This window comes from Telmatherina bonti, assembly GCF_933228915.1.
Source record: "Telmatherina bonti genome assembly, chromosome: 1".
Classification (NCBI taxonomy): Eukaryota; Metazoa; Chordata; class Actinopteri; order Atheriniformes; family Telmatherinidae; genus Telmatherina; species Telmatherina bonti.
The window spans coordinates 33,257,944-33,279,393 of record NC_136619.1 but is presented as its reverse complement, the minus strand read 5'-3'; the positions used below and the strand labels follow the sequence as shown (position 1 = coordinate 33,279,393).

At 37.7% G+C, this 21,450-nt stretch overlaps 2 protein-coding genes and 1 long non-coding RNA gene across 3 annotated transcripts; 2 read left to right on the top strand and 1 right to left on the bottom strand.

Annotated features, from left to right (window-relative positions):
* Positions 1 to 408: 408 nt before the first annotated feature.
* On the top strand, positions 409 to 4,131 carry LOC306774513 (hyaluronan and proteoglycan link protein 3-like; the record flags this gene model as incomplete). Its single annotated transcript, XM_079264590.1, has 5 exons — positions 409 to 544; positions 645 to 867; positions 943 to 1,088; positions 3,079 to 3,381; positions 3,842 to 4,131. The coding sequence occupies 5 exons, from the start codon at positions 409 to 411 to the stop codon at positions 4,129 to 4,131; spliced, it is 1,098 nt and encodes a 365-aa protein (XP_079120716.1).
* A 636-nt stretch (positions 4,132 to 4,767) lies between these two features.
* Positions 4,768 to 6,186, bottom strand: LOC306755832. Its single transcript, XR_013771312.1, has 2 exons — positions 6,008 to 6,186; positions 4,768 to 5,719 (listed from the first exon to the last, which is right to left on the bottom strand). It is a non-coding gene; the product is annotated as an uncharacterized lncRNA (long non-coding RNA).
* An 11,925-nt stretch (positions 6,187 to 18,111) lies between these two features.
* On the top strand, positions 18,112 to 20,616 carry mibp2 (muscle-specific beta 1 integrin binding protein 2). The gene is made up of 8 exons (XM_079241000.1): positions 18,112 to 18,363; positions 18,967 to 19,057; positions 19,262 to 19,310; positions 19,508 to 19,694; positions 19,781 to 19,852; positions 19,948 to 20,054; positions 20,141 to 20,231; positions 20,333 to 20,616. The coding sequence occupies exons 1-7, from the start codon at positions 18,338 to 18,340 to the stop codon at positions 20,224 to 20,226; spliced, it is 618 nt and encodes a 205-aa protein (XP_079097126.1). The 5' UTR covers positions 18,112 to 18,337; the 3' UTR covers positions 20,227 to 20,231; positions 20,333 to 20,616.
* The last annotated feature ends 834 nt before the right edge of the window (positions 20,617 to 21,450 follow it).

Genomic DNA, 21,450 nt, shown 5'->3' with positions numbered 1-21,450 from the left:
TGAAAGTATAGAAGTTTAATTAGGCAATTCAACACTATGTGCACAGAAAAAGATTAGAGATGAAAAATGATGGACTTTTCTGAACGGTTAAATTTCACCTGCAAAGCAACACAAGAAAGAAATATCCTGACATAACACAAATAATCAATGTGCTTATCTGTTTTTGGTGCATGTTTTCCACTTAAAGTGCACCAAAGTACTAAAAATATGAACACATTTTCTCTGTAAGAAGCAGAACTTGTTTCAGTGCTGTCCTCCACTGGTGCTATGAAGTCATAGCAGGCTTATAATACATCAGGTTGTGTTTCAACTGAAAATGAGAAGAAATCATATGAAAACTGCCTGGGTTGCGTTTTAATAAACAGCTTCCTCAATTAGACTTGTCTTTACAGGTGAGGACTTGCCATAATGAGGATTTGTTGCCTCCAAACGCTGCTGTTGTCAGCGGTTCAGCTGTTCCTCTCATGTCGTACTTTGGTTGCTCCCTCAATCCAGAACAATTTCCTCTATCAAGACATCCTCAGAGCAAATGGCAAAAAAGAAAGTAAGCTCATTATTGATGAAATACATGTCAGCATTTTAACATCATGTTGGCTGCAGTTCACCTCGATATGTCCTTTAATAACCCTCATATAATCCCATAGTTTATTTTAGTGATGTGAGGCTCCAGGTAGACTCTTCTCAGCCATCAGTGTCTGCAGCCAGAGGAGGTAACGCCACCCTTCCATGCAGGTTTTGGTATGAACTCAAGCCAAGCTCATCAAGGGAGGCTCGGATCAAGTGGTCTTGGCTGCCTGCTGCTGGCAGACATGAGGAAGATGTGTTGGTGGCTATTGGCTCACATAGTCGAAGTTTTGGAGTCTTTAGGTGATTAAAATTATGCTTAATATTTTAAAATCATTATTTCCTGCAGCTGTTTTATGTCTGTTGTCTGTTGGTCAGGGGTCGTGTGGAGCTCAGACAAAACTTCCCTGGAGACGCTGCCCTGGTGATGACTGAACTTCAGCTGAATGACACCGGTCGCTACAGATGTGAGGTGGTGGATGGATTAGAAGATAAGAGCACAATAGTTCAACTGGAGTTACAAGGTACAGTTCATTTGTATGAAAAAGAAAATGCACCCCCTTTCAGCTCCAGTTTTATCCATCAGCAAACATTAACTTTCTGGTTTTTTGTCAAGTGATGAATTTAAGCAAAGTCAACCTCCGTCGAACATTATCTTATATATTAAGTCATTAGTCATAAAACATTTAAAGCATAATCAGTGCAAAAACCTAAGTACACCTAATTTTATAAGAGCCACTTTTACTTGAAATAATTGTCCTCTTACTAGTCTCTCACACCATTGTACGGTAATTCTATGGCCAGTCCTTCTTTATGGGATTTTTCAGTTTATGGAGGTCTGTGGGACTTTGTTGTACACAGTTTTCTTGAACATCCTGTCACTGCATTACGGTTAGGTTGAGGTCTGGACTTCGGCTGGACCACTGCAGCCCCTGATTATGTTTTTTTTCCATTTTAGTCTCTGTTGCAGAAAATTTTGTTTGCAATTGGGATCACTTTCCTGTTTAATGAGCCAATTTCAGCCAAGCTTTAGCTTTCAGGCAGAAGGCTTGTTGGTAGACAGAGGAGTTCATGTTTGGCGCAATGACAGCAAGATGTCAAGGTGCTGTGGTGCAAAACCAACCATCAGCCCTCTGACTGCCAAGCAATGCTTGATAGCAGTTAATGATGTTAGGACTGATGCGTTGGGATTGCTTTGCACCAAAACATCTCCACCCTGCTGTTGTCTACTCAAAAAAAATTTCAGAGTTCTTGTGGTTTGTTCAGATGCAGCTTTGCAAACATTACTGGTACCTCTGTTGTTGTGTATTTTTATTTAATTATTTAGAAAACAAAATTTCTCCATCTAAATAAGCTGTATTCATCCATTCTTTTCCGAAAAGCTTAGTCTGATTAAGGGTCGCAGGAAAACAGGAGTCTATCCCAGCAATCATCAGGCGCTAGGCAGGGTACACCCGGGACAGGTCGCCGGTCCATCACAGAGCCATCAGAGAGACAAACTAACATTCACGCTCACACTCAGTCCTAGGGACAATTTAGAGGAACCAAGTAACCTAACATGCATGTCCTAACATCTAAACAAGCTGTAATTTTTCAGTTTTTTTCCAAGCATACTAACTTTAGCTTTTAGCGTGTTGACTAAGGACTATATATTCTACGATTTAGTTTTGCAGTTTCTCTGAGCATGGCACCGTCACACTTTGGAGAGAACTTGTAGGATGTCCACTTCTGGAAGATTTCCTATTGTCATGAGTTTTTGCCACTTGTGACTAATTATTCTTCCTCATGATAATGGACTCTAAATTGTTTGAAAAAATTAGAAGTGTTGCAGAGAATAATTTTTTTTTTTTAAAAGATGTTTTAAGGGTGACTCTAAGCCAGGAACTTTCAACAACTTTCTTTAAGGAAAACTGTTCTACACAGTAAAAACTCAGCCTTAAAAAACAAGAAAAAAAAAATACAAAAATGAAGTAAATGTTGCTTAAAATAAGATAAATTATCTGCCAACAGAACTAGAAGATTTGTGTTGTCAAGACTTCCCAAAACAAGTAAAAAATACTCTTAAAACAAGAGGAATTCTCTGGCATAAAAACTAAGAATTATCTTACCTTTAAAAATATAAGCATATGTACTCAATTTAAGATTTTTAATCTTCCTTAGATTTCAGTTTTTGCAGTGTATGAATTCAGAGTTTTGTGCTGACAGTGTACAGATTTGAGACTTTTCTCTGCTCCAAAAAAAAAAAAAAAAAAAGACTGATTCAAATAACATTGATTATTGTGAAGTTCAGTACAATGACTTTATGCAAGTTGGGTCTGTTGAAGCAGGGAAGCATCTACAACCTGTAGGACACTGGCCCTAAAAGACTGGAGCTTGTGAGCTTTGCTGTGAGCAAAACAGGATTTACAGATGTACTGACAGTAGCAATCACTGTCAGCAGCCACCATCTCTTTTAGCTTACATACCAGCTGTGGTGGCTCATGTACAATTCATTCAATAAATTCCTCTACACAGGTGTGGCGTTTCCCTACCAGCACCCTTATGGCCGGTACAAAATGAACTTTCTGGGAGCCCAGCGGGCCTGTGAGGAGCAGGACTCTACATTGGCCACTTTCACACAACTTTTACAGTCCTGGAAAGAAGGTCTGAACTGGTGTAACGCAGGCTGGCTGGCTGACGGGACAGTCCAATACCCCATCACACAACCCAGAGTACCATGTGGGGGGCATGGCCTTGCCCCAGGAGTCCGCAGCTATGGCAGAAGACACCTGAACCTTCATCACTATGATGTCTTCTGCTTCTCCTCTTCAATCAGAGGTGATGTGTTCTTCTAGGTGGGGTGAGGTGGTACGAGAACAACAAGGTCACTGGTTCAAAATCATTTTTTACAGCAGACAGCTGAACCTGAGAAAGCATGAAAATCACAGGTCTTCATAATAACATCAGCAGTGTCCAGGTGTTCCAGTAGATGCTGTCTGTACAACAGAAACCCAACATCCATATTACGACAACCCTGAAACCAAAAGCAGCGTAGAATTCAGTGTAGTTTGCCTCGTAAATCTTATCTATTGTCTTTGTTGTTGTTCACATGTATTACTAAAACAACAAAAAAAATCACTCCATCATTTTTGAGTATCAATTTCATTACTTTCAAACACCTTTCCTTCTTGTAATCTAAACTATATCAATAGGTCCATCAACAGAAAAGGAATTACTTGTTTAAGCTGTCCTTCCCAGCAGACAGATATCTGTATAAACATTTTTTTTTTCTTCAAAGGGAAAGTCTACTATCTTGAATCCTCTCGAAAGATGAACCTGACCGAGTCTCAACAGGCCTGTCAGGAGGACGGAGCAGAGATTGCCAAAGTTGGACAGCTGTACGCTGCATGGAAGTTTGCTGGTCTGGACCGTTGTGATGCAGGCTGGCTGGCTGATGGAAGTGTTCGGTATCCCATCAGCAGGCCACGTGAAAACTGTGGTCCTCCTGAGCCGGGGGTACGCAGCTTTGGTTTCCCCCTTCGGCAACACAAACATGGAGTGTACTGCTACAAGTTAGATGGTAAATGACATAAATGGCTTTAAATTGCACACTGCTTAATTTGCAGCTATATGTCTAATACTAGAGTCTTAAATTTGCATCATTGCAAAGTATTTAAAAAAGGGGCAAAAAAAGGCAAGTTTGACCATTTGTGTAAGGTTCACATACATTCACCTGGTACATATATGTAAGTAAAGCACAGGAAAACCTGCATTTACTTTACAAGTATGGTTCATGTATCAGAATAAAATTTTTCATTTTTTATTGCATTACCTGACTTTTCATTTGGTAGAGGATTTGTGTATGGCCTCTGGATATTACATGAATGTAGGATGAATGTAAACCTTTCTAGTTTCTAATTTCCTGAGCTGTGAATTAAAACCAAACATTCCTTTTACTATTATCTTTTCATGGTACAAATCACTTATATTGCTGTTTTTAAAATTAACACCACATTGTGTCCTTGTAATAATGTCCACTGATCTAAACTTTTAAAAAAAGGGCAAAAAATCAACACATTGTGACTGATTTGTGCATTAATCAAACAGTTCCGAACTGAAAAAGATGCACTTCTGTCTTTTCATTTAGATCAACAAGCCCATAAAAACCATTTTAACACCTTGAGTAACAGATGAATGCTAAACTTAAACATACACATGGCTGGATGCCAGTCAATTAAGGAACTTTATTTGAACAAAAAACATTCAAGTTTTAACAAACAGCTGCTGTAAAACAACTGGCATGATGTATCCAGCTGTGAGACCACTGCTCCAGCTCTACATCTTTCTGAGGTAGGATCTACATTCTTTATCACACAAATCTTTGGTTATTTCTTACTAAATTAATGTCAAAAGGTGTCAAAAATAGCTAACTGAAATATTTTTAAGATTTGTTGTAGTTTATTATTCCTCTTTATAAACTACAAACCTCATCTCTCATACATCACATAAAAAACCCACTGAAATTCACATTTCATGAAGCACTTCCTTCAAGGAAAATCTCAGCTAGTGCAACAACATGAATCACAAATAATTAATACTGGAAATCTATTGAGATGTACTGAATGTAGACTTCAAGAGTATCATTTGTGTTTTGTTTTTTTTTTAAATCTGAGATGTTTTCAAAAAGAAAGTGAGATGCAGCAATATCATCTTACAAAACTGTCATAATGGCATCAATCAAATACATGTTCAAGTGTTTGTTCCACTTAAAAAAAGGAAAATGTAGCGATGAAAAGCTACTGAAATGCTGCTTCTTAAAATGAAGAATGATAAACAGCAAATGAACTTACAGAAACTCTGCTTCAAACAGGATCCTCTCAATCTTCATCCTGACCTCAGTCTTTTTCTTAGGACACAACCTTTTAAATATTTTCGCCAGGTTCATGAAGTAGTATTCGTCACAGTCTTGAGGTTTTTCAATATCTGTCTGTACCATCTGATCACGTTTGCATGAGTCTGGCCACGCACTAAATGTCACCCGTCCAACTGTGCCTGGTGTGTTTGATCTGGAGGTGGACTGAGTCATGGAGTAGCTGCTGCTTCCTTCATGGCAGTTTTCATCCTCAGAATCAGGAATTATGGTGATATCATCACCTTCACTGTCATTATTGCTCTCCTGTGAGGACAGAGGACCAAAAAGACACGCTTATACAACAATAAAAAATCTTAGCAGGAAAATAATAAGTTTTACAATGCAAACATTTAAAATGTCTTTATTTGTGACACCATCCAATATACCCTTGCATACAAAATTTTTTTTAAAAATGCCTATACGTGTCATGCTATATGTAATTATCAGTCAAGGTTATGAAAAATGGAAGAAAAAAAAACGGTGTACAGTTAAACTGATCAAGGGTGTTCAAGTGTCTTCTACACATGTGTGTGTATAATATCATGGCTTTACCATGTAAGATGAGGGGATGAGGCTCTCTTCGGGGGTTAATTCAGTGACTGGGACTCTTTGTGGAATTACTGTCTGCAGTGTTGGGAGTTTTGGATTCTTCTGCTGCTGGTGCCCCTCTTGGCACACAGAAATGTGACTGCTGAAAGTCGCTTTCTTGGAAAAACTACTTTTACAGTACAAACAGTGGAAATGCGGCAGTCTCCTACACTCCAGTCCACATTTGTGGATTGTGTACTCTAAAAAACAAACAAACATATCACTGTGAATCAAAGAGTGATAAACTGGAAAAAAACAAAACAAAACGGAAATAAATTATTACCACTAAAATAGAAGGCTCTCCTCAAGTGATTGTCCAAATGTACCATAACCTTGGAGCGCTTTGCTGGTTTAAAAACTGATGGTAAACAAAACGGACAATGATACAGGCCTGCAGGGCAGCAAGTTGTGCATTGCTTCAGAGGAGGGAGGGACAGTCCTTTCCGGATGGAGAAATGGACCTGGAAGACAGTAAAGGTGAAGTCAGATTCTTGGTGTTCTGCGCCAGCTGCAGGTTTCCTTCATGTCAGTGGTCGAGAAGTTGGACTGTGCAGGGTTTGGGGATGATTTTAGTTATGATCACACATAGAGAATATCGCTGTATGGATTCATACTGAAAGTGAAGCAGCTCTGGACAGCTTGCTTAACCTGTTGAGATGTTTAAAAGAAAAACAGGCCCTAAAAAACCAGCTCTAAATTCTCAGAAAGTATTAATCAAGGCTTACGTTTGTTGTTAGTTTGAATGTGTAGAAACTGTCAAAATGTGACTTTCTATGAATATAACCAAGATGAAGGTTTAGGAGGAGAAAAGGCCCCACAGTTACACACATGTGCTTTAAGCTGTCTGCAGCAAACATCTACCACCAAGTCGGTATAGACTTAACTAACCTGCATAGTTTTCATGTCATATTAATGGTTTATTCAGTGCTTTGAACAAAAAATTTCATGTTTACACTAACTAACAACACACTTTTTGGGGATAATCTTTCGCCAAATATCCTGAAGAGTTTGCAGAACTGCTTGTTACACCAAGAAAAACAACATGGAGCAGATTTTCTAAAATCTTTTGATAACCGAACACTTCAGAATAACATGAGGGTCACAAATAAATAGTAATTTCAAAGGGTTAAAAAATTATATAAACAAAACAATTGGAAGTTTCTTTGTGTTGTTTTTTTTTTTTTTACAAATGTTTTTCTTACGTTCAGCTGATCCATGTTTCTCTCAAAAGACAAGGCCGGAGTCTTCTTCTTCCTCTGTTGATTTATAGATGGTTGGCAAATAACGGAGAGGCGCGTTACCGCCACCAACTGGTGAAGAGTGTGGGTTTAGTTTAGTTTAGTTTAGTTTAGTTTAGTTTAGTTTAGTTTAGTTTAGTTTAGTTTAGTTTAGTTTAGTTTAGTTTAGTAAGGATCCCCATTAGCTGTAGCAAGCTACAGCTATTCTTCCTGGGGTCCGGCACAATTTTATCAAAACAAAAACTTGTAAAAAGTTACACAGCACATCAATATTTCAGTACAATCATGGAATACAAGGTATTTACATCTTCAAAATCATCTCTTTACATCCATTTTTACACAAGTAAATGCATGCATGTAATGTCAATTCATATTACATCCTATCATGTGAACTATTCATTTACAAAAAATATGCTTACTTATAATTGGATATCAACCTATGTATTTAATTATCTATAATACAAATCTTCAAGTACACCTATATCCACATTATCAATTTGTTTACTCTACATTAATTTGTATTTATTATACTTATCACCAAACGCTTATAATCATGATTTATATAGATACCTATACTGTGAGTCATTAGGATGGATGACAGAAAACCAAACCGAACAACAAAATCCTCTATGTTTTCTTCTATCTGTATCTTCTTAATAAGCCCTGTTTTTATTGAAAACAAATTGTAATTTTGATGCGTATTCCTTTTACAGAGCTAACCTGTATAATACTGTGGGTTTTAAATATAGTCTTCATTTCCCTGTGCCTGTCAACCATTTCCTCCTTCTGTGGCTGATAGCTATTGCAGTGGACCATTACATGTTCTACTCTTACCATTTTGTTGCAGTGTGTACATTGACCTGTATCGTGTTTACCCATTCTATAAAGTTTGGTCCTATTGTTCAGCAAAGTATGTACCTATCTGATTCTAGAAACAATAAAATTGTATTTTCTGTTTCCACTACTTCTCCCTTCTCCCACTGTCTTTAAATTCCATAAATGGAAGTGTTATTCTTCCATATCCTGATTTTTTAGAGCATGAATTTAGAAGTATTACCATTCTTTAAATGACAGCTTGTTTTTCACCATCTTGAAAAAGACTTCAGATGGCTTCTCTATAATATTTGTTTTTCTGAAGTTGGCTTTTTTTTTTTATTTCTTTAATTTTTTTTTCTCTGATTGAAGAGTTTAAGAATAGTTGATTATTTAAGACTTTCCCATATTGAAAGTTTAATATTACAATATACCCAGATTCTTTTCTGAAAGCCACCTTTAATGACATATTTGGCCTCATTTAAAGTGATTCCTGCCTTTAAAAAAAAAACATGAGAGAGTAGTTTCTCCTGACTACAAGCAAGTAAACAATATTTCTGTTTAGATTTTAGCAATTTCTTGCTGATCTGGTTTAGATTTTTGCCAGATGAATGAATTGAGACTGGATCACAAAAAGTCACCTATCTCCTCTGCCTATTCTTATGCTAACTAAACTGGAAAAATCTTAGCATGCCCAGCTAAACAGTTTGACATTGCATACTGACTGGTGTTGCCCCGTTTGTCCCCACAAGAGGTTTCTGTCACCCACTGTAACTTTAAAATTCCCAATCATATGTCAATGAGTGATAGTGTTTCATATTCAATAGTTTTATGTATTCAGATGCTTTTTAAATGAATAAAACTGACTTTGTTGTTTGTGATCAGGCAGTCCTATCTTTTCTTTTTCTTTTCTTTTCCTTTTTTTCACGGACCATGGTCTTTCCAAGATGCTATTAGGACAGAGGCGCGGTACATTCTGCACAGGTCACTGGTCCATCACAGGTCTGTTTGAACATCATAAAGAACATAAATAGACAACAAGAAAAAAAAGTATATAAAATGTGTAGGATAGCTATGTCTTTCATTGAAATATTTTGCTATTCAAACAGAAATTTTGCCTCAATTTGTTCATCTTATGTTACACAAATCATTTCTCAGTCTTGGAGGAAGAATAATTTTTTTCATGTTATAAATGTATTTCGTAATCTTGTTATCTGTGGTTTAGGCCATAACCATTTGTGTGTGATTGCTGATTTTGTTGCAGCAGTCGGAACAACAAAAGACGTAGTTTCCCCATTTATCTCCTCTGGCAACTCTCCCAGATAAAAAGATATAAATGTTTTTAGAATCTGCTGACAGAAACCATTCAGAGAATCTCTCCAAACATTTTCTGAGGATTGCAGATTTTTTTTTACAGTTTCCAAAAAGTAAAAACTGTACAAAAAAAAAAAAAAAGATGGGGAAATTATCCTTCCTGCACCGACTACTTATATTCTAAGAATACAGCTGTATTAATATTTTTCCTGAAATATGAGACAGGAAACAAATCTTGCCTCAAAGATGTTTAAAATGTTGGGGGGGAAAAAAAAGAGACAGAAAAAATAGAGAAAGGCTCATCATGGCCAGCAGATGGCAGTCAAAAGTTTGGATTGTTTCCATGAACAAACAGAACATAATGTGCAGAATTTACTTTATGACTTTTAATGTTTTTAACCCATTACTATCCTTCTCAACTATTCAGTAGAACACATTTCTTTATGTCACATAAAATTTGAAAAGTAAAACTGACTAAGAGTTGGCTTAATTATTATATTTTCCCCCAAAAGCTTGAAAATAAAGCAATAATAATATTTCTTTGCATCTTTTCCTTAAGTGCTGACATTAAACTGGTCAGGTGTGAGGCTAATACATTTGTCATTCAGACTTAGGTACATTACATGTCTTGATTTTATGTGATTCAGCAGGATCCATTGTTTGTATCACAGACAGAATAAGAATAAAAGTAATTCAGATTATACAAATGAAGCTGTTCATCAGTTATACATAAGATCTGGAACATATGGAGGCATAATCATGACAAGAGAAATTTGAAATAAAAGATTACGCATTGTACTGCCCTTAAGATATTTCTATTGACCCTGTAGTATCTCTCAGGTTCATGAGGCATTTATATTCTGGATAGTACAATCCCAAGTGACATAACCTTCACCTGCAAAACCTATCAGAGTGAGCATTGACTGAGTTTGAGCACAGTCAAAGTTAGATCCTACTTATGTAACAGTAGTATGGCTCACATGCAGACCAGTGGCATTCACACTATGAAGGTGTCATGTGAAAGGTTCACACAACATTATGCAAAGACATGAAAGCAATATCTGGTAGGGTATCCCAATGCCTCAAATTCTAGGAAAACTTCTCAGTAATGACTGAAAGGGTCTGAAACTATACTTTTTTGGAGCCAGTTCATTTATGTATATTTTTATTTACCACTGCACAAACATGTTTTCACTTCTTTCACTTATAGACCTATATCTAATCTCCCGCTTATGTCCAAAATTCTGGAGAAAATAGTTTCAGCTCAGCTACATGCCCACCTAAGCAGAAATAATTTATGCGAAGAGTTTCAGCCAGGATTTAGAGCTCATCATAGCACTGAGACGGCATTGGTGAAAGTTACTAATGACCTTCTTATGGCCTCAGACAAAGGACTTCTGTCCGTACATATCTTGCTTGATCTTAGTGCTGCATTTGATACAGTTGATCGTAACATTCTGTTACAAAAACTAGAACAGGTGGTTGGAATTACAGGTACAGCGTTAAGCTGGTTTAAATCATATTTATCTGATAGACTTCAGTTCGTTCATGTAAATGACAAGTCCTCCTCACAAACTACAGTAAGTCATGGAGTTCCTCAAGGTTCTGTACTTGGACCAGTACTCTTCACGCTATAGATGCTCCCTTAGGCAAAATTATTAGACAGCATGGAATAAACTTTCATTGTTATGCAGATGATACTCAAATATACTTATCCTTTAAACCAGATTAAACAAATCAGCCCAATAGGCTACAAAATTGTCTCATAGACATAAAGACTTGGATGTCTAGAAATTTTCTCCTCTTAAACTCAGATAAGACTGAAATAATTCTCGTTGGATCTGAAAAACTCAGAGCTAAATTTTCCGGTTTTGTAATGAACCTGGATGGCATTACTTTAGCTTCCAGTGCTACAGTGAGAAACCTTGGAGTAATATTTGACCCTGACCTGTCCTTTGGCCCACATATTAAGCAGGTTACTAAAACAGCCTTCTTTCATTTACGTAATATAGCCAAAATTAGGGACATTCTGTCTCAGAGTGATGCAGAAAAACTGGTTCACGCTTTTGTTACTTCGAGACTAGATTACTGTAACTCTCTATTACTGGGCTGTCCTAAATATGCCCTGAAAACCCTTCAGCTGATCCAGAATTCTGCAGCCAGAGTCCTGACCAGAACCAGCAGGAGAGATCATATTTCTCCAGTTTTAGCCTCTCTTTATTGGCTGCCTGTTGAATCTAGAGTAGAATTTAAAATCTTTCTCCTTACATATAAAGCCCTCCACAACCAGGCACCACTATATATCAAAGACCTCATTGTTCCTTATATACCAAGCAGAGTACTTCGTTCACAGACTGCAGGCTTACTTGTGATTCCTAGAGTCTCAAAGAGCCGAGCAGGAGGCAGAGCCTTTGGTTATCAGGCCCCTCTCTTATGGAATAAGCTCCCAGTTAGTGGGGAAGCAGACACCCTCGCCACCTTTAAGACTAGGCTGAAGACTTATCTTTTTGATAAGTCCTATAGCTAGGGATGGTTAGCATCCCTTAATTATGCTGCTATAGGTTTAGACTGCTGAGGGACATTTCCTGATACACTGAGTTTCTTTCTTTTTCTCTTTATCTTTCCCTTTAACACCCCCCCCCCCCCCCCAAATAACAGTGTTGCATCATTAACATGTATGTCTCCTGTCTCAGCAGGTCTCGCTGACCAGGAGTAGCAGAGGCAGATGGCTGCCTGTCCTTGAGCCGGGTTCTGCCGGAGGTTTCCTTCCTGTTAAAAGGGAGTTTTTTCCTTCCCACTGTTGCCAGTGTGCTTGCTCAGGATGGGAGATTGAGTTGGACTCAACTCAATCTGTTGGTTTCCTTATATAGGCTGTTATGAATTGGCCTTCATTATGTTTTCCCCTCTGTCTGTGAAGCGTCTTGAGATGGCATTGCCATGATTTGACGCCATATAAATAAAGTTGAATTGAATTGAATTGAATTCTGGGGATTCATTTCTTAAAGTTGGACAGGACAATGTCTTCATTAAATACTTTTATTTATTTCTTGCTTATAATGTCTACTCCCTGTCCACAATACACTTTTTTTAAAACAATTGTCATGTAATGGAAATATTGTGGATGTCAGGCTGAGAAAATGTTTCTTTTTCTTTGCATTTAAATGAGTTTTAGATATACAGCAGAATCCACCCGCATGAAAACCACATCTTGTTTCAAACCCAGAGACTATAAAACTGAACTACATTTTTAAGTTTACATAAAAAGCAATAAAAATAAATGAAAAACAAGGCTTTCAATAACATCATTTAAATATTTTGATTTAGTGGCTTTAAGATGCACTATCCAATATCTTCACTCCATCTGGGATCATGTGCAGCATGCTATCATTTCTTCACAGAACAGTGGCACAGTGTTTATTCTCTCATTTGACTGAGGCATGTTTAAGCCTGCAGCAGAATGCACCATGTGTTTTAATTTGAAATGCCACTTTACGTCAATGGTGAGTGTTGTTTACTTCACCGTTCCACTACGTTAATTTTACATCCATACTACTTTCCTTGCAAATCAGTGTTTCACACAAGAGTCATAAAGAGGTTAAAAACATTGTGATAGATGATAGTATTGAGCAGTATGGAAAGCAATGCATCAGGATTTAATAACTAAATATTAAAACTGTGTAACAATACTCTAATAGACCACTGAACAAAAGTGTTTGGCAGACAATAATAATATATTTTCATACATGACTTCTGTTTAGTATGCTAATGTAATCTTTTACCAAAGTGAATTATCTGAGGTCTTCTTTCCCCACTGTTTACAGGATGCAGTTTGTCCAAATGTGTTCTTTTAATTGACAAGAGTGCATTACACCATATCTAGATGCACAAACACATATAAATATATCTACTATCTACTAAGTACCACAACCTTGAAAAGTATTCATTCAGTTAATGTTACAGTTGTGTCGCCTCAAGCTTCTGTGGCACATCTAACATCCTATAAATCAAGATTCATTTTATTTCTTTTTGTGGAAAGCTTTTTTCACTTTATCCAGTTGGAGAGGAAATTTAAATGATCCGTCTTAAATGAAAAATTACACTTAATTTATTCATTTAAAACTTTGCGCAGTGTTGATTTCAGCTGTTGATTTCAAGAAAAAACAAGAAAAAGGAAAAAAAAAAAAAAACCCTCAGTTTTCAAAGTTGAATGTAACTGTACAGAACTATGAATAGAAACCTTACAAGCTGAACTGAATCCCACACTTGGCAACTTCCTCTTCATACTTGAGGTTGTCGAGAGTGTAAACCCCAACAATATTTTGGTGTAACCTCAGGAGACCGTCATGGAGTTTGTTGGGAAGTTTCTTAAAATGGAAAGAGTTCAGCTGCAGGCTGATTAAAGAAGCACCACAGAAATGCAAGTGTGCGTAGAGATGTTATAATCTGCTCTTTTATTTCTGATTCACAAAAATCATGGTAGTACTTCGAATAACATCCTTATGCACACGATGACGGTGTCAATACGGTTTAAAGAGAACAGCTGTTATCTGTACTGAGTGAAACCAGTCAAACAGAAAATCAATATGTGGGGAAAACATTTTAAAGGTGCCTTAGCGTTAATCTGCTGTGGCCCCTGTAAGAGATCCGGTTTTCACAGATTAGATATAGTTAATGTAAGCAATGACTTGCAAACATGGACAATTGTTGCATTCTACCAGTATATGTAAAATTCTTGTTAAAGAACACCGCTACATTGTGCCATTTAAAAAACAATCTTTAATTCATGCTAAAGCATTGTTTGTTGGACACTGAGTGTTGTTAACGCAAGCAAGTTAAATTGTGATTTCAATTTTTATAAACTGTAATAAAAAAAATTGCAAATGTATTCACTCCACACTGTGTTTTTTCCCCCCAAATATATATTTTACTAGATTGCACTGATAACACTTTAGGAAATGTTGTTTCCATGAATTACACTTGATACATAGCTATTAGCACCATAGTTATTCTTAAAGTATTTTAAAAGCAAGAGCTTTGTTAGACACCCAATGTTATACATGTGGATTTCTAGGAAACTGAATGCTTGTATAGATATGGGATAGTAAAACACCAACTTGAACTGGTGCATTATTTCTGTGACTTTTAATTTAAAATCACTTTATTCATTCAGAACCAATAAACAAAAATATGAATTTACAAGGGGGCTGTCTGTATTTTACATAGTATTCGCGTGAAAACCATAATTAGGTTAACTATTTAGAATCTTTACTACCAAGAATTTCTCAGCCACATTCAATGCAGGTGATTAAGTGCATTTTAGCATGGTGGTCAGTTGGGAAAGCATGAAAGAGTGAAAAGGGTTCATATGACTTTTTACTGACAGTAGCCTGTTGTTATAGTGTCCTGTAGAGGATAACTGACACATTTGACCCAGCCTTTTCCTTTCATCTCTGGTTACTTCATGTGACACATATAATTGCATTTTGTTAGAGTATATCATGCACATGTGTGTGCTATTAGACTACTGTTGTCACAAATCTTTTATGATCTCAAAACAGGAAAAATATTCTGGAAAACAGAACACAATTTGTGAAGAAAACAGCCACAGTGCAAGTGTTATTTATATACTTTATTGTTTGATTTGGTTTGTTTTAAGTTTTGGAACAAACCTCCAGTGGAGATTAAACTCTCACAGATGTAGACGCTTCAAAATCCAGGTTAAAAACATTTCTTTTCTCATGTGTCTATGCGTGAAATTGGCACAGCAACCTTTAAATAATTTTGCTTTCAATTATTTTAATATAATTTCAGATTTTATTGTGATTTTGCCATCTGTGTTGTCTTTTATAATTTTTATACACCATCTGTAATACTTTTAATGTGTCATGCAAAGCACTTTAATTGTCTTGTACATGAAAAGTGCTATACAAATAAACTTGCCTTGCCTTAAACGTTTTTTAGCTTTAGTTTCTGTCTAAGATAAAGCTCCTTATTTTTATTTATTCATTTTCTTTTTCTTGATTAAAAAAACAAAACAAATTAAAACCGCAAGCGGTGATATAGGCCCTCGCACCATGGCGCCACTCGGCATAATGCCACCGCCTCCCCTGGCAACATCCTTCCCATGCCTCTCTCAACCTAAAGTGCAGCCAGACTGCACTTCAGGCCATTTAGACCTTATGAACGGTCACTTCCTGTCACCAAGGGGCGGGGCTAATTTATAATCTAATTATTGACATACAGAAATGTGAAGGATATGACTGGCATCATCTGTAGCAAATTTGGTGCAGGTTGGTTGTTTTTTGTGGGAGTTATGTCAGTTTTCCTTTTCATTGCATCACATCTGCTTTGCTGCCCCGCCTCTCCTAAACGATATCCCCTATTAAAAGAAATAGCACAACTTTTAATCACACATGCCTCTTGAGCATCCTGACTCATTTGGGTTAAAGTTGGACAAAATTCTTAGGACAAGTTCCTCAAAATGCATGGCAAAGAAAATGACAGAAATGACCCCAAAAATGGCACCCTTTTCAAAATGGCCGACTTCCTGTTGGATTTAGCCCATATGTCCAAGAGACTTTTTTGAAGGTACTGGGAGGGTCTACAAGTTTCCCGAATCATATCCATGTCAGTCAATGTAGTGGGCGGGGCTGATTAATTAGAATATTGTAGGGGGCGCTATGGAGCCATTTACTATCTTCTCCACTATATTTTAATTTTACTCTATTAAGGGCATAACTTTCATGACTCATGGCAAGTATGGTGAAGATCACAGGTTTCATGGCTTTGTTACAGGTACTTCCTGGTTCATGATATCAGACACTTCTTGTTGCCAAGGGGTGGGGCTAATTCATAGTCCCATTATTGCATTGCAGATTTTGTTCATCATGGGACTGGCATCAAATGTGTCGATTCCTGTGCTGATATGTTGTTTTATGTGGGAGTTTTAGCAATAAGTCATTGTTAATGAGACATAAAACTTTGAGGGCCCGCCTCTCCTAAACTAAATCTTCTATTAGAAGAAATAACACAACTTTACATCACACATGCCTCCTGAGCATCCTGTGCAAGTTGGGTGTCAGTTGGACAATATCCCTAGGAGGAGTTGTTTAAAATGCATGGCAAAGAAATGACCCCAAAAATGGCACCTTTTTCAAAATGGCCGACTTCCTGTTGAATTTAGCCCATATGTCCAAGAGACTTTTTTGAAGGTACTGGCAGGTTCTCCAACTGTGCTGAATTTTATCCATGTCGATCAATGTAGTGGGCGGGGCTGATTGATTGAAATATTGTAGGGGGCGCTATGGAGACATGCTCCATTTATTCCATAATGTTTCAATGGGGCTTAGTTCAGGGCCTTACTGTCATCAGTCATGGCAAGTTTGATGGCGGTCCAAGGTTCCATGGCTTGGTCACAGGTACTTCCTGTTTCATGGCGTTGGACCGCCATTCGCCATGTCCCGTTTAGCGTAGCGACTTGAGGTTTTTTATTGTGGCATCATGAATGGGTTTGACATGTTTTGGAGGAGGCTCAAGTGTTTTGGACCATTTGCTTAGAAGCATGACCCTCAAACGTGGAAAAAAACCACTTCCTGTTGTAAGTGGGCGGGGCTTAGGTCTACACCAGCAATGGTCACATTAATCTGTTCAGGACTGATCCCTTATTAATCCCTATAAGTTTTAGGATGATCAGATCAAAATTGAGAATTTTATAGTGATTTATGATGTCACGCCGCCGCATGGAACTTCGCCATGGCGTCACGGGCACGCCGTGCAGCGTAGAGCAACGTCCTTTATCAGATGTCTTCACCAACATGTTTTGTGATGCCTGAGTGAATTTGGGCCATGTGGTGTCCACCAAGCCAGAGTTATGGGTGTGTGAGCAAAAAACAACACTTTTGACCTCCAGGGGGCGTGGCTATTTCATAATCAAAATATTGACATATAGAACTCTGTAGGAGGGGACTGCCATCATATCTAGCAAATTTGGTGCAGAAATGTTGCTTTATGTGGGAGTTATATCCGTTTAATTTTTCATGGCGAGACATCAAACTTTGAGGCCCCGCCCCTCGTAAACTAAGTCTCCTATTAGAAGAAATAACACAACATTGAATCACACATGCCTCCTGAACATCCTGAGCAATTTGTGGCTCAGTGGGATAAAAGCCCTAGGACGAGTTCGTTAAAATGCGAGGTGCTAAAACGCCAAAATATTGACTTTGACCTAAAATGGCCGCCTTCCTGTCGACATTTCACCATGACATTAAGAGGATTTTTTGTTTGTCCTGTCATGTAGATCATGTGTATGAATTTTCATAAAGATTAACGACATGCAGTGGCGGGGCACCTAAAATAGGTGGCGCTCTCGTTCAGTTTCGCCCAAACATTCTGGAGCACCTCAAAATATCAAATTTTTCGTATTCCCTTGGGGGGGTACGCAAAATTTGGTGAGTTTTCGAGCACGTTCAGGCCTCCAAAAAAGCACGCGAAGTGTCCGAATAAAAATAATAAACACTGCAAATACAATAGGCCTTCGCACCGCCAAGGTGCTCGGGCCTAACTATATATCATGGTTTGGTGGGGCAGAAGGGGGGAGGGGCGCTGCGGTAACACTTCATTGTGATTGGTTGTAACCAGCGTTCAAAGTGGCTGAAGTGTTTAAATAGCCAATCACAGCGCTCCCTGTAGTATGCGTAGAAGCTACAGCGCAACGAGGATCTCTCTCGGTGGAAGACCGCTTTCCGAGCGACAGCCTGTCTCTGCTCTTACCTTACTCAACTAAAACCAAGTACCATGGAGGAATCGAGTAGTTGACGTTTCCTGCTGCAACCTTCTCTTTTTAAGCTTTCTTCCCGTCTGATCATCGTGTTCCTGATTTATTGACGTTTTGAACTCTCGGCGACTCTACAAGCTTTGACCATCTGAAACCATGAAGTACATCATCGGCATCGGCGGGTGAGTTCCTTCCTTCGCTAAGCTAAGCTAAGCATGCTTTCTGAGCCACTTCAGGCCCTCAAAGGCCGGTACACGTGGGTGCAGCGGTCACGACATCCGCTAAATTATCCCTTCCTTTTTTTCTAATAGATGCTGGAAGTATTTTCTTTTACCAGATATGATGTTGGCAACGCAGTAGCTTGCAGGTTGTATTTAAAAAGTCAAAGTTGATTTATTAAAGCAAAGCTATTAGCAAGAAAATAATATGCATATGCAAGCAAACCCACCAGTTGACCCACCCTTGAGAGATAGATATATATATATATATATATATATATATATATATATATATATATATATATATATATATATTATATATAATGAACCTTTTAATGAAAAGTGTATTAAACCAGTACTTGTTTTGCTTATATCTTTTCAAATTGTTTAGTATTAAGGACAACATGATCAAATATCGGTAACAAAAGAGGACAAATGAAGTTTAAGCATAATGGACATATACTCAAAATAAGAGATGAGACTATAGTTTTTAGTCTGCTATTACCACGTTTCGGTGGATTGCATCATCCACCATTCACTGCAGTTTTATTGCTTTGTTCTGCGCAGAGTGACCAATGGAGGGAAAACCACCCTCACCAACAGACTGATCAAGACCCTTCCCAACTGCTGTGTGGTACATCAGGATGACTTCTTCAAGGTGAGCAGCACACACATATACATCTTTCTACATTTTAGATTCAATTAACCGGAGAGATAGTTTTGAGTAACACTAGTCGATGGTGTGTTAACACTTGGCTACTGTTGTTAATTATGTAGCGTAACAACACTATCAGAGCCTTCCAAATAGCAGTGTAGCTCTAGTGGAATGTACCTTGGTACATCTTATCAATGTATGTTTCAGCCCCAAGATCAGATTGAAGTTGGTGAAGATGGCTTTAAGCAGTATGATGGTAAGCCTGGGTTTTTCTGAAAGTGTGTGTGTGTTTGCTTCAGCTCAAAGACTCTCATTTGTAAAATGCATGCAATAATAAACTGAAATCTATGTGTATATCTTAACTTGCTTTTTCCAATTTTCTGAATGTCTCCCCCCCCCCCCCCCCTTTTTTTTTTTTCCCCCTCCCTCCTTTCCACCTGCTTTTATATGTAGTCATTACTGCTCTGGACATGGAAGCCATGATGAGCACAATCTATGCATGGCTGGAGAACCCAGTGAAGTTTGAGAAGTCTCATGGCGTTAATAACACCCTGGATACTGAGATTGTCCCAAAGTCTGACCATGAGGAGGAGGAAACTCACATCCTCATTGTGGAGGGCTTCCTGCTTTACACCTATGAGTAAGATCAAAACTATATTTCTCTTGGATTTTTTTGCTTCTTTCAATTTGGGGAAACGGGACACTAATTTACTCCTGCCATTACAGACCATTGATCGACGTGCTGAACCAACGCTACTTCATTTCCATCCCCTACGAAGAATGCAAAAAGAGGAGGTGGTAAGTGCTCAGACACTGGCCTTAAGTTGTGTTTGCTGTCTAGTCTGCTTTATTGAAATAGCGGGATGGGGGGATTTTTTGTTTTGTCTGTGCAGCTCTAGGAACTACACGGTGCCTGATCCACCTGGCCTGTTTGACGGCCACGTCTGGCCCATGTATTTGAAACATAAGAACATCATGGAGGCATCAGATGTTGATGTTCGTAAGTGGGCATTCTGTTACACTTTTATATTCTAACATCTGTCTTACATGCAAAGCATACAACTCCTTAAATGTCTGTGATTACAGTGCAGCTCGATGGAACATGGTCAAAGGAGCAACTCTTCAACTTTGTCTATGGTGACATTCTCAACAACATCCAAAAATCTCTCTAACAAAGGTATTAAAATAATCTGACTGTATTTATTACCCTTTTATAACTTTATTTATTTTAAATCCACATCTGAGTTACTCATTGTGTTTTATTTTTCTGTGTTACAGGTCAGCTGATCGGCTTAAGGAAGCATATACTCAAATCTGCAAGCAGAAGACCATCTTGCCTTAAGTTTCTACCTGGCAGCTCATAGTTGACTGCTATGTTTTTTTTTTTGTTTTTTTTTTAGTTTTTTTGTAAATGTTTGACAGCATGATATGCTGGTATGATTTTTATATCTCCCATATTTATTGCTTTGTTACAGCCTACACTTCAAAGAGAGTTGATGGAAATGTTCAGAGGATTGTTGCACTCAGTTGCATACATCAATAAATGATCCTCCTGCAAACTGCTTTTTGCTCTTGTGATTACTATACAAAACTTTCCAGAGCTGTTACACAAAGCAAGTGTTTCATATGTAACTTGAATTTCGAGGGTTATAGAAGGGTTGAATATAGAAGGGTTACTGTGAGCAGATGGTCTTCATTATCTTGCTCTCAAGCCACAGTTGGTGTGAGCGATAAGCAGAATCGCACGGTTTGTCCTCATGATCACAGGTTTTGGGTGTGGTTATCTAATTTCAGACAGTTTGAACTGCTTCAATGAAAGTATTTTGAGCAAATGAAGTTGGACTTGCACAACTTCCTTGGATACTGCACATGGCCCTGGCTATTACATACATTATAAACATGCATACATACGTTATAAACATGAACATATCTATTTTTAGGGAGACGTGACCACTGAGTGCACACAGTATAGTGTAGTTGGATCTGGACTATACAGTTTAATTCAGCTCAAGTGATCATATTCCTGCTATTTAACATATGTAACTTGTGAATTTAAGTTTTGGTTGTGGGTTAGCTGTTAATTGTAAAATTATGCATAAAACTTAGAGCTTATCATTCCTAATTATCTGGGTCTGAGGGGCTGCTATGTCACAGGTATACTGTAACATTTGTCATGTAGCTAAAAAAAAAAAAAATTGAAATGCTGACTGAAAGGTATTTGGTACTTTTATAAAAACACTTTAGATTTTAATGTGTACTAATATTACAGATCTTTCAGTTAAGCTTTAGTAATGGTAACAATATGTCCTGTCAGTGTTTAAAATTATCTCTTCATTTGCTACTAATACACCAAGATCCAATTTCAGATTCTTATCTTTGAATATAATGCTCTTAAT